Source organism: Centroberyx affinis, unplaced genomic scaffold (assembly GCF_046629955.1).
Source record: "Centroberyx affinis isolate AG114_WGS23_722 - 3 ecotype Tasmania unplaced genomic scaffold, CSIRO-AGI_Caff_v1 ptg001148l_1, whole genome shotgun sequence".
Lineage (NCBI taxonomy): Eukaryota > Metazoa > Chordata > Actinopteri > Beryciformes > Berycidae > Centroberyx > Centroberyx affinis.
Window position 1 is genome coordinate 84147 of NW_027279682.1, and position 13062 is coordinate 97208.

Genomic DNA, 13062 nt, shown 5'->3' on the forward strand with positions numbered 1-13062 from the left:
CTCCAGACCATGGTCCAGTCCTACACCCCCATACCTCCAGACCATGGTCCAGTCCTACACCTCCATACCTCATACCTCCAGACCATGGTCCAGTCCTACACCTCATACCTCCAGGCCATGGTTCTGACTGTAATGGGAAGGTCAAAGGTCATTTAATTATTGGGGAACCAGGAGGGAGAAGAGTGGAGACCGGGCTGGACCATGGCCTGGAGGTATGGGGGTGTAGGACTGGGCCATGGTCCAGCCCGGTCTCCACTCTTCTCCCTCCTGGTTCCCCAATAATTAAATGACCTTTGACCTTCCCATTACAGTCAGAACAGCACAGTCACTCCCTGTCTTTTCACCCCACTGAGTCACATCCTCTTTCTTATATTCTCCCCCACTACTACTTTGACAATCTAATTTCCTGTAGATGTACTGTATCTTTGTATTATATTTAATCTCAATGGTCTACTGTTGTAATAGCCATATGTATATTCCATTATCAAAAGGCCTTAAGGGGTTCCAGACAGTTTTGCTATCTTGCCAAATGCTTCGCAGAGCAGAGCGGTTCGTTGTGATTCGCCTGGCGTCGGGATTCTTCGCCCTTTTCCGTTCGCTGTTCGGTCATTCCCGGCCAGTGTCGCCAGCTGCCTTCTCGTCCCTCTCCAATCTCCGTGTTGTTGTTCCCGGTGACGCGGCGGAGGTGTAGCCTGACGCGGGCTCTTACGTGTCGGCCAGAATAAAAGTGGAGCTCCGGAGGCCCGGGAGTGACGAAGGGAGTCTGTATCGGTAAGGAAGGAGCGGTGTCCGGGGCAAAGAGAGACGGCACGCGGCTGTAAAAAGTGTCGGTCTGGTCGGGTTCGGCCCGAAGGAAACAAAGAGATCATGGCGCCGCGGTGTGTTTGTAGCAGGATGGAGGGAGGGGAGGCTGCGGCTGTTTGGGAGAAACAGAGTAATGCCCGGCTCATCTAGCGAGCCAGGGAAGCCACTGTATATTAACACAGCGGAGACAGTGATGCCACTTTACAGTCTAATGCTCTCGGCTGTCAAATGATGCTGAAAGCTTCAGTTCTTCTATGCGCGCGGGGCTTGTTTGCGCATTTCCCACAGCGCGCTCAATGCAATGGGGGTTATTCTCAATCTTTTCTTCTTTAACGTATTCCACCACGTATTTGTTGTTTCATTCTCATTTATACATTCCTCGTAATTATCGGCCTCCTCGTGTTATTACGGCCTAATCGATAATTATGTTCCCTTATTTTCCCTTCATTTGTTCATAATAGACATCGGCCATTGCAGGCCATCGCGTTCGTTACACGGTGAAAACAAGAACTTGGGCCTGAAAATAACACATTCACATCGTATACATGGCCACATCAGGTATTAATCTTGTAATATCTATTAGGATGTGATCAGAGCCAGGTATCTGGAGTGTGCATTGAGGGGGCGTTGCCTGGCCATGTGGCTCTGCTGTCATACGGAAAGCATCCCAGGGACTTTTGAAAAGCAGAGGGAGAAATGTCTAAAGCCAATCATACCGCGGATAGACGCTACGCACAGTGTGAGATCACCGGGCTCACTGAGCAGCTCATCCGAGATGGAGAATATGCAGGAGGCCCACTGGCTTGAAGCTGGTCGTGGGAGATTTGTTGTTTGTGTGGTGGGATGGTTGAAAACATGCAACAGATCCTTAATAAGAGAAGTAGATTGGATTAGAGCAGGAGGGTGACACAAGAGTCTGCAGGTTTTCTTTCCAAACAAACACTACAGCAGTAGATATTACTCAGTAGTTACTCATCTGTGGTTGTAGGTGTGTAAATCAGTTAAATGAGCTGCTGTAGTGTTTGGTTGGAATGAAAGTCTGCAGACTTTTGGGTCAGGACAGCACATGGTTGAAACACTGGATCAGAAGATATATCTGGCCATAAAATGTTGGACTACAGATGCCCTGCGTGAGCCATGAGCCTTCAGCCTGTAGTAGGCTAATGGGTCTCTGTAGAATAATGATGGTTTGGAACCCGTAACATGATTTGCTTTTACAGCTCCTTGGTTCGGAAAGAAAAACATTTATTTCCATTCCCCAGAACAGCCTCTGCCTGTCTGTCTTCACTTGCCCCCCCCCCTTCCCGCCCCTCTATGACTTGACTTTTCCATCTGGGGCTTGTAGCTACTAGTATCTGTAAGCTCCCCTTAGTTCCCTGTTTCTCTCTCCTTTCTGTATTCCTCAACTCATCTGCTCTCAGAGGTTGGAGGAGAATGTGCGAGGGGTGGGACCCTTGACTCTTTCCAATGAGATTTGTACATTTCCCCTGAAGGTCTGTGGCGATTGGCTGCTACCCAGCAACCACTTTGACATATGGGAGGATCTACGGGTTGGCGGTTGCAAGGGGGAATTCCAGCACAAATTCTCAAAAGCACTTGATATGTCCAGGAAAACAGGTTCAGGAAGTATTTTGGGTTATTCATTTGCATAACAGATATTTCTAAATAACTGTTTCTGTGTTGTTCTACTCATTCTATCAGTCCTAGACTGTACAAAGCAAAACAAATGACGACACTAAATGCATTTGTAATTGAAATTTAAAGAAAATGTGAAAAAAAGTGAAAGGTACAAGACTGCATATGACAGCCTTAACCTGGAAATGAATGACAAGTTAAAAAATGTGCAGCACAGCTTGGTTAAATCTGTGCTGCATTCACTTCATATGGGAATTACAGTGGATACAAGCTTCCTTCTAGAAAACACCATGCTTGCGTTATTCCTTTAATGACAAAGAGAACTGGAGATTAAGGAAACTGTTGTGATAGGCTTGTGCAGCAATGACAACACAGATTGGAAAGAAGAAGGTGAAGGAGAGAGGGGTAGTCGTGGGCAGTTTTTTTCTTCACTCTACACAGTGGTTCTGTGCTAGGAGGGTGTTGCCATGTTTCAATCGGTAACAGACAGGCAATCACAACACTGTTTCGGACAAGTTTGGGGACGTTACAGTAACCAATGAAATTTGTGCAGGGAGTAGAGGTTTGTGAAGTACGCTGAGCTGGGGAACCTTGACTTGCAGCAGCTCTGGGATGGCTGTGTTGAATGCACAAACAGGATGGTAGTGTAGGAGCCAGAGGTGTCCAGGTGTTCCAGGACAGGTGAACAGGGAATGGTCAGAGATATTTGTGAACACCGGGGCCAGCTGGTTGCTGCGGTGCCCTAGAGTGAGCGAAATTCTGTCCGGCGATGCTGTTCTTGAATACTTCATTGAAATAGCTGTATTTACTGGTAGTGCAAGTTTTCCCAGAAAAGCAAATTGTTAAGCGACTGCCTGTAGTTTCCAGTCCACCTTTGAAATCAACTCTTTGGCCACCACGGGTGCACTACAATAGTTGGGTAGGTCTGTCCACTGGAATGAACTGAAAATGTAGCCAGCAATAGACATAATTCAGTATCGTTTGTTTATTGATGTCTTTGTTCTTTGAAATGTTTAATTGCAAAGGTTTTTGTAAATTAGTCATTAAGATAATCAACATATTAATCAATAACAAAATAATCATTAGTTGGAACCTTACGTATTACACAGTAATAACGTGCTGTAACTTTGTTTCCTGTTTTATTCAAGTGCTGTTGCTCTCAGCACTAGGCTCAGAAGCCAAGCCATCTCAACCCTGCTGTCTGATGAAATGTTTGCATCCCTAAAAGCCATTTTCTCAGCAAAAAATATAGCTGATGATCCCTTTGACTTCCCTTTTCAATGGGTTTGTAATGGATCTCCTGGCCCTAGAGCCATGAAACACTTTCCACACATTACGCATAGTCTTAACTTGGAATTCAGTTTGAAACATGAAACCACCAAAATTCAGTCAAGAGTCAAAAGGTTTCTCTACAACAGCAGCAAAGGCTAGTAAGGTTTTTCAGAATATTCTTCATAGATAAAGAACAGTGATGAGGTTAGGCCTAATAAAACAGTATGGCATAGGCTAATGGTATATAGTCTAGCTCTTCTAAACTTCAACTTCACAAACAGCAGCATTTCAGCATTTGCACCTATCAGTAGACATTTTTCCTCCTGCTGGAAAAGTCTTTCATTGCATGTCATTAAAGTGTCCCACTACTACAGATACTATGGGTGCACCTCCGCAGATAGATGGTTTTAACAGCGACTCCCCAATCCTCCCTTGTCCTCAGCTCAGCCAATGAGGATGGAGTCAGCAGCGGAGGCTCAGCAGGGGGCGGAGACTGCTGTGACCGAGACCGAGACCCAGCAGATCACCCCGGCCCAGATCGCCACCCTGGCACAGGTAACTGATAATATAACCACTATTACTATGGAGTAGCAGGCAGTTTAGTGGCCACCCACACAATCAAATGACATATGCCATGATTGAACTTGATTGTACCTCTATTACACTGGTGCTGGTGGCAGGAAAGGCTCGTGTGAAGTCCTGGCAAGGTTCATACCTCCTTCCACGCCACACTTCGTAAAATTCTCACATTTCTAAAGGAGCACAGGTAGTGGATTTAAGCGGTAATAACTAGAACGCCTCACTGACTGCTTGAGTGAGAGAGGGAATGTGCTGACAAGCTACACACACACACACACACACACACACACACACAGAGTTACACCGGCAGCATCATGCCCCATGGCACAAATTTATGACTCATTGAACTTGGCGATGAGGTGTGGATGGACTGACAGATGGAAGGACAGATTGAGCCTGGCTTGCCGACTGTGTGTTACTAGAAATAGGATGGCATGGAAATAGTGCCCCCCCCACCCCCCGAATACACACACGCATACAAACACACCTACAGCAGTAAGCCAAAACAGCGAGTGTAGTATGATAACTTGACAAATATAGACCGGCCTTGACTGTACAATTTCATTCAGGGCACTGAGGGCAGGCTGGCCGCTTATTTGTATTGGTATTATGTACTAGATACTTGGAAACAGTCTATTTCAAATATATGAAATGAGCTGAAAGTCCATGAATTTGGTCTGAAAATATATGGAAATATATTACAGCATAGAGAACCTTAATATTAAACATACACAAAAGCAATAGGAGGTGGCATGTAGTATACCATTTGTACTTCCATGTTAATTAATTAGTAATGTTAATTTTCTCATATGAAAGTACATGTCTGATGATTTAAGATGATTTCTCCTCAGACAGCAAGATCATTCACTTCTGGATTTCAGGTATCCATGGCAACAGGCCACGCCTCGGCAACAGGTCCCACAGTAACGCTGGTCCAGCTTCCCAACGGACAGACGGTTCAGGTTCATGGAGTCATCCAGGCTGCACAGCCGTCTGTTATCCAGTCACCACAGGTCCAGGCTGTACAGGTGAGACACACACACACACAAATACACACACACTCTTCCTTTCGCTTACACACTTACTCAGTTTTAACTAGGGCTAGACCGATATATGTGGCAGATATTGGCCTTTTAGTTAAAATGATGCAGTTTGTTTGATTACATTAATTGATTGTAATGTGACAGTTTGATCAAATCCCAAAATATCAGTATCAGCCTTCAAAAATCCATTTCAGTCGAAACTTAGTTTAAGCGGTGTTTCATATTCAGCCACAACATAGATGAAACTGGACGGTTCATACAATGCAATTTCGAAAGAAGTGTGTGTGTGTTTCTGTCTGTGTTGGTTGTCCAGATTTCCACCATAGCAGAAAGTGAGGATTCCCAGGAGTCAGTAGACAGTGTGACCGACTCTCAGAAGCGTAGGGAGATCCTGTCACGACGCCCCTCATACAGGTATGTGTGTGTGTCTCTGTGTGTGTGTGTGTGTGTGTGTGTGTGTGTGTGTGTAGTATTTGGTCATGTGACTGTGCATGTGTGTGTAATACCATGCGTCTGTGTAAATGTTTTACTGACATAAAACTAAGCGGTAGCAGCATGGTGGAGCACAAAATCTGCTGCTCGGTAATTTGAACTCCTTCCTGAATTTAGCTGTGACTACCGTGACGAAGCCACATTACCGCTGACTTTTTCTCAGCCAGTGAAAATTAAAATGTTAATTAACAGCCACCCGGATTTCCCAGCCTGTATGAAAGTTCAATGGACTGCATATTAGATCTGTCAGAACAGCAGAGAAAGACAAAAATTCTGCCCAGCGGAACTCCTACTGCTGTAATCCCAATGTTTGCCATGAGCCTAATCAAATTAGATGGAACTTTAAATCAGAATGCTAATAATTGCAAATTCTTTGTGTATGACAAATGTATGTATCACTTTCGGGTGTTTCCAAAGACAATGACACTCTATGACAAAATGTGACATGTTTTTTTGAAACGTATTTAACAGTCTTGAAGGAAAACTCCACCCTAAAACACAAAAAACAGCTATCGGTGATGTACCTTGCATTTCTGATGGTTCCCAAAAACGACCAAAGTAAATGTTCTGCCACAAAGGTGTCAGCTCATGATACACTAGTGCTAACACTGACTTTTATAAATAACCCCTGGTGTTGTTTGCCTGCGGTACCAACAGGAAAATCCTGAACGACCTTTCGTCTGATGCACCGGCCGTCCCTCGTATCGAGGAGGAAAAGGCAGAGGAGGATGCCGCCGCCACCGCACCCTCCATCACCACGGTTACCGTACCCACACCCATCTACCAGACCAGTAGCGGCCAGTACAGTAGGTGATCCTTTGGTTCAATAGAGAAGTCATGACGTGTGAATCTGTGGTCACAGTTCATGGGTTAAATCGCAATTCACCTAATTCAGACAGCAGCCATATTTGATTTACATCATACTCAGAGTGGGAAGATTTACCCAGAAGGCAGTGAAGCAGATGGAAACCGGTCAAAAAATAAATGTAAATACACACCAAAATAGTTTTTCAGTATCACTAAGCGATGAGCAGACCTGCAGGCCAAGTTACCTCCAGGCTGCTAATATGTTTATCTACAAACCAACTGGGCTGAATTCATATGAACTGTCAGCTTTAACAGCCTTTATCTTTAGTATTAATATGCTGACAGGAACTTTTTGACAGTCAAATTGTTCATGCTACCTGCTAGCTAGTAATGCTAGCATTCGGTTACTTTAGCTGGTTAAAACTGCAACTGTTAAAAGTAGTTGTTGGCTAAAATTATACCTAGTTGGTTTTGAGATTAATATAATGTTGATAACATGACTGCTGACATTAGCTAACGTTATGGAGCCACATCATGGATGTTCTTTCAATCCAGTTTTTTGTCCAAAGGCTGGTTGACTTTGCCTTTGTTTCCATCTGCTTCACTGTCTTCCAGGTAGGGTTTCCCACCCCGAGTATGACATGAATCAGATGTGACCACCATGTGAATAAAGCGAACGCTAATGATTTTTTTTGCTCTGTTTGCAAAGTTGCAATCACACAGGGTGGGGCCATCCAGCTGGCTAACAACGGTACAGACGGGGTCCAGGGCCTCCAGACTCTGACCATGACCAACGCAGCGGCGGCGGCCCAGCCCGGCACCACCATCCTCCAGTATGCCCAGACCAGCGACGGCCAGCAGATACTGGTTCCCAGTAACCAGGTGGTGGTCCAAGGTGAGAGGACAGAGAGATAGTGGGGATGGTTTCAGGCCCATTGCATCAATGAGTTGGTGTGTAATAGGGTTGGATTGAAGCCACCCATAGCTGATGTTTTGTGCCGTTATTTATCTTTAAATTTGACCATTTTCATGCTAAAAGATTCCAGTAATAGCAATAACAATAATGGCAGATATGCATGCTTGCTATCAGTTATCAGTTCTCAAATTATAACTTGTGTTGTTAAGAGTTTGGACTTAAACTTCTGCTTTCTTCCAACCCACGCTGCCCAGCTGCCTCTGGTGATGTCCAGGCCTACCAGATCCGAGCCGCCCCAGCCAGCACCATCGCCCCGGGAGTGGTCATGGCCTCCTCCCCTGCCCTTCCCACCCAGGGGGGCACCGAGGAGGTCACCCGCAAAAGAGAGGTCCGCCTCATGAAGAACAGGTACAAACTGAGGAGGAACCTGCTTTTTCATTTGCATGCTTGTGTGTGTTTGATCTTAATATAGGCTTTGCTGTTGCATGAGAAATATCCCTGCAACCACAACTGGTTGTTTTTTCTGGACACTTTTATTGTCAATTAAAATTAAAATCCCAATAAATCCATTCACAAATACAAGTGAAAACTAGCTAAGCGCTAGCGACAAGCTTGCTAGCATCTTGGTAAATTAAAATATAACAATAAATAATAAAATAAAATCACCAATAATAGTAGCGCACACGACTTAGCAAGGGATACTGCGGTAACATTACATCCTCAACAAAGGATTAAGCCCACGTTCAACAAAGAAGTCCAGCAAACAATATGCAAAACCTAAATCAAACAATCTCATGTTGCAGAATGAAATGGAAAAAATCAATCTTCAACAGCAGTGAAGTAGTGTCAGCAGGACATCAGCTGGTCTATAAAGGTCACTACCACAGGCATTTCAGACCTGGCAGTTCAACAAGGACCTAATGAAAAAACTACAGGCTCTTAGAGCACACAAAACGGCAAAGAAAAAAAACAACCAAACAAACAATGTTTCCTGTCCCTCCCACAGAGAGGCGGCCCGTGAATGTCGCAGGAAGAAGAAGGAGTATGTTAAGTGTCTGGAGAATCGAGTGGCCGTCCTGGAGAACCAGAACAAGACGCTGATCGAGGAACTCAAAGCCCTTAAAGACCTCTACTGCCATAAGTCTGAGTAGCTCCTCTCCTCAACACAGAGCTGGACCAAGTAGCACTTCACTTCTTTTCAAATACTTTGACTGTTTGATTCTGCCTGCCTGACTTTCCAGTTTCATCTACCTGCTGATCAGTGCTATCAGTCAGTATAATGAACTTAAAATGATTTAGTAGGGACATTTTCTCCAATATCAGTACACTGAAAAGGCCAGTGTGTACTGTCTTCCAGGTTTGATAATAGTCATTGAAAAAATGCTAGTGGACTAAAACACTACCCACAATGCTGTGCAACATCATGTGAGGGTAAAATGTACTCAATCAACAGTAATGCTAGACACACCTCAGCCTTTGGGCTTTAATATGGTTTGAATGTAATATATTGAAATTCTTAAGTAGTTTGGTGATGTTTTTGCATGCTGTATGCTACACTACACAGTATGTTTAGTACTGTGTAAGGATTGTGTACGTACTGAACATTATTTTATCAGGCAAGCTCAGCCAGCTGCAGTTAAAGGCTTGGAATGAATGGTGAATCGTTACTTGATCCACCTCTAGTATCCCATCCTAACGCGAACCAACTTATCCAATATGTGGCCACTTGTACAAGGGACTCTTCCAACCATTGGCTTTTGGGCATGGACAAGTCCGTTTTTTCTAAGTGTTTTTAAAGATGCTACAAACTGCCTATCGTGAAGGACGTGGAGCTCTGTGTGTCAGCAGACAGCGGATTGCCGTGGCCAAGGTTTGATTCAACTGGACTGTCTTTTAAAAAAGGATATCATGTGACATCAGACTTTTCAGTTCACTCATGTACTTTTTCTGCTTCTTCAAAAAGGAAAAAGTTGTCAGTGCTGCGAGTAAAGAAAGATTATTAGCAGGCTATGGCACAGTTTCTACACTCTTAAAACACATCTATTGATAAATTCTCACACAGGAAAACTAGCTTTTTCCCCCCTTACAAATATGTAAGAATATTATTGATGACAAGGTCACAAAAAGAGAGTTCTGCTCCTGGCCTTTGTGACTAAAGTGACCAGCATCGTCTATCGTTTTAATTTGTCTTATCAAGGAAATTACCACCATGGTCAAAATATAATTTCGCCATGCCATTTCATCCTCCAGTGTTTTAGATTATTCTTGTCTCTGTCTTACTATGTGGGTTTGGTCGTAAAATATGGATGGATTTTTTACATGTAGCAGATCTGTTCTTGATTCTTGGCATAAAACTAAATGTAGGCTACTAATACATGTGTTCAACACAAATAATTCATGGTGCGTCGTGTTGAGAAGAGATCACTTTGTGGGACTGTGTTTTGTGAGAAGATACATGTATTACTGTAGTCTATCGGTTTAGTTCTCTTTTGATATTACCGTACACAGACTCTACAGCATGTGTAGATCCTATGTATTTCTGTTTATTTGATATGAAAAATTCTTATGGCTTATATGAAACCGACTTTGCATATTTGTAACATATACATCAATGTATAATAGAGGACAGTGTACAAGTATATTCATTTAACCCACCAGGCCTAACACAATCATGGCAGCTACATATATGAGAAAAGGCCTTTGATGAAAATGTTCTATTTTGGAGTGTTGTGCTAGCCTTAGGCTCTGTTTTAGGACTGACAGTGTATATTTGTAGAGAAAAGCGAGTCTGTTGAGAGCAATTTTGGTCCACAAGATATATCAGTTCAATTAACTGCCCTCGGTTTCATTTAGTTGAGAATGGCTGAGAAATAAATTGTCTGCCACCGCCGCAGCTATCAGTTTGAGTACAGAACCCTCGGTGGTTTTAAACTCGGCTACAGATTGTTACGTTCCTGACTATAAATGTGTTTTATCGCACACACCTAAGGAGAAACGGCCCGGTCACTAACTTTTTTTATATCTTCCAAGTCACCAAGCAAAAGCACAAAATCCATCTTTCAACTGGAGCTGTTTTGTGTTATGTGTTCTTATTTTGTTATACTGTACTGTATCTATTGTACTGCAAAACGACATTATTTTTTTTATTATTTTTTATTTCTTATCAACAGTGTTTCCACGGGTAAAGCCACATGTTAGTGTAAATATTTAAACCTCAACTTTGGTCTTTGTTCATTTCAACTGGAAACTATTCTCTGAATCCTCTGCAAACCATACAATTACTTTTACTTACTTTTTTTTTGAGTTAAATGAGTTTCAGTGAAGAAATCAAAACATGTGTTGTCCCCAGAAACAACAGAGATTCATAAAAATGTATTTTTATTTCTCTTGTATTATTTTTTACACCATCTGTACACATATTAGCTCTGCTTTTATTATTTTTCTAGTTTAAAAAATGTTGATAATGTACAGTACACATGAGTATTTGTAATGTATAGAGGGTAAAGGGGTTGAAACGAGTACAGAAATCAAATAGCAGCTCACGCTCGGAGTAACACACAGTGCTTAGAAGAAACTGTCACATTGACCCACATCACAGGAACATGTACTGTAGCTGCACTCGGCCGTCCTGAGTCGCGCACATCCTCACCTCTCGCTCTGCCTCTTGCCTTTCATATCGTGGTTTTGACAAATCATTTGTGCGGCTGAATTCAAACATGACAAAACGCAGAGGTAATCTTTTTCGCGGTGCCTTTTCAGGGCAGATTACGGATTCATGTTTGGGGGGGAAATGCAATTTGACACGGCATACCTTGAGCCTCGCTGACTGTGGAAAAGCAGTTCTTTTAGAAGAGGAGAAACAGTAAATCTGAGAGATGACGGGCTTTGAACATCGTGTGTGTTTTTGCATAAAGATGAATACATTTTGAAGCTATCATTTGAACCACTTAACTCACAGCTACAGTGCCGGTGTCGGGGGGAAAAAAAATAAAATCTAGTAATAGCCTACTAATGTTGATTTGATATATTGAGCTCAAGTATGTGATGTGATTACTCAAGATCCTTTACCAACAGTGTTTTCATTTCTGTGCCAGAATTGTTTATACCCAGGCTTCATTTGTGCATGACACAGATTGGTATACATGCGTGTAAGTATATTTAGAATTTCTAGAACAGTAACAATAACCTTTTTCTAACTTTTGCGTGATCAGTTTATATATTGCCACTTTTACAGGTTATCAATTTAAGATGCCGTTTATTGTATAGTATGTAATAGAGACAAGGTCACCTAATGGTGTGTTGTATACTGTTTGTTTCAACATCATTACCTTCTAAAACTTTACCAGCCTTTTATTTGGAAGTGCTCTGTACTCTTACATTGCATCACCCTTTTGTAAGCACTTGCTATATCACAATAAATTGCTCTCAAAGTTTTTCATTTGTTATTTATAATTGATGACCATTTCAACAGTAAAAAGCCATTGACAGGACATTATATTTTTAAGCTTTAAAAGGCATGTGCAATAGAAAAAGTAATGTTTCCAATCACTCAACGATCCTTAATGTCATTTTACCTTTCATCACAGCAGCATGAAACAAGTCATGGGATTTGGTATTTCACAACTCATTCCAAGCTGTAGCCCGAAGGCAACTGTAATGACGCACCTGCAATATTCACCACCTTTCAGCTGATATGAGTTTTGCCGATACATACAGTGTAGTCTACCTATACGTTTGGATGGAAGCTGCCTGCTCATTAATCACTTGCTTCCCTGGGCCTCGACTTGCTGAGCAGGCTATTGAGCCTGTGATGGCTTTGTTGACAACAGCACAAGAAATCAATAGAGTTGAGCCATGATGGCTCACACCAGCACATCAATTCAGTACAGGACTCTTGATTGTTTTCTGCTGATTTCATGAACTCACTAAAGTTGATAACTTGGATTTGTGTTTCAGTGGCTTCTCTTTAGTTCATTGGACTAATAGATAGAAATAAATCACATGGCCTACTACCATTTCTCATTAATACATTGATGTGAAATCAGTTGTGGCACTGGTAACACTTTCTACTGCTAGAAAAAAATACAGAGTTGTCCCTTTTACAAGAAGTAATTATCTGTTGTGTGTTTGTATTTGGTCCAGTTTGAGAGCTTTTGAACTGAATGAATGGTAATAGAATGGTAAACTAAAAATGCACGCAGCAAAAGCAGTAGGAATGTGTGGGTGATTTAATAATGATATGCATATACATGTTTTCACCTTTTTTCTTTATCTCAGCATGTTCAACTGCTGTTATTTTGAATACCTTCATAAATCTGTAATTCACTGTTTTTCATAATTGAATTCATACATTTCTACTTAGTATGTTCTTGACAAATCGGAATTGTCAGTTGCGTCTTGATTAATACGCTCCACTTTCTTTTTCGTATTATATTTTAAGGAAGGAAGGACGGAAGGACGGAAGGACGGACGGACGGACAGACTTTTTAAGAGCTGGAGCTTCCTTCATACAAT

General features: G+C 42.3%; 1 protein-coding gene across 3 annotated transcripts; it reads left to right on the top strand.

Annotated features, from left to right (window-relative positions):
- The first annotated feature begins 677 nt into the window (after nucleotides 1–677).
- creb1b (cAMP responsive element binding protein 1b) lies at nucleotides 678–11954 on the top strand. Of its 3 annotated transcripts, none has more exons than XM_071524104.1 (8): nucleotides 678–771; nucleotides 4154–4266; nucleotides 5142–5318; nucleotides 5647–5747; nucleotides 6483–6631; nucleotides 7342–7527; nucleotides 7803–7956; nucleotides 8555–11954. In XM_071524104.1, the coding sequence occupies exons 2-8, from the start codon at nucleotides 4162–4164 to the stop codon at nucleotides 8697–8699; spliced, it is 1017 nt and encodes a 338-aa protein (XP_071380205.1). In that variant the 5' UTR covers nucleotides 678–771; nucleotides 4154–4161; the 3' UTR covers nucleotides 8700–11954. The 3 variants fall into 3 exon arrangements, with proteins under 3 accessions (XP_071380205.1, XP_071380206.1, XP_071380207.1); XM_071524105.1 differs by having other exon boundaries at nucleotides 5172–5318; XM_071524106.1 differs by lacking the exon at nucleotides 678–771 and having other exon boundaries at nucleotides 4156–4266; nucleotides 5127–5318.
- The last annotated feature ends 1108 nt before the right edge of the window (nucleotides 11955–13062 follow it).

Excerpts from the sequence above, each read along its gene's own strand:
- creb1b (XM_071524106.1), top strand. The coding sequence starts at position 4,162 with ATGAGGATGGAGTCAGCAGCGGAGGCTCAGCAGGGGGCGGAGACTGCT. Across the intron at positions 6,632-7,341 it reads GACCAGTAGCGGCCAGTACA|TTGCAATCACACAGGGTGGG; the intron begins GTAGGTGATCCT and ends CTGTTTGCAAAG. Across the intron at positions 7,528-7,802 it reads TAACCAGGTGGTGGTCCAAG|CTGCCTCTGGTGATGTCCAG; the intron begins GTGAGAGGACAG and ends CACGCTGCCCAG.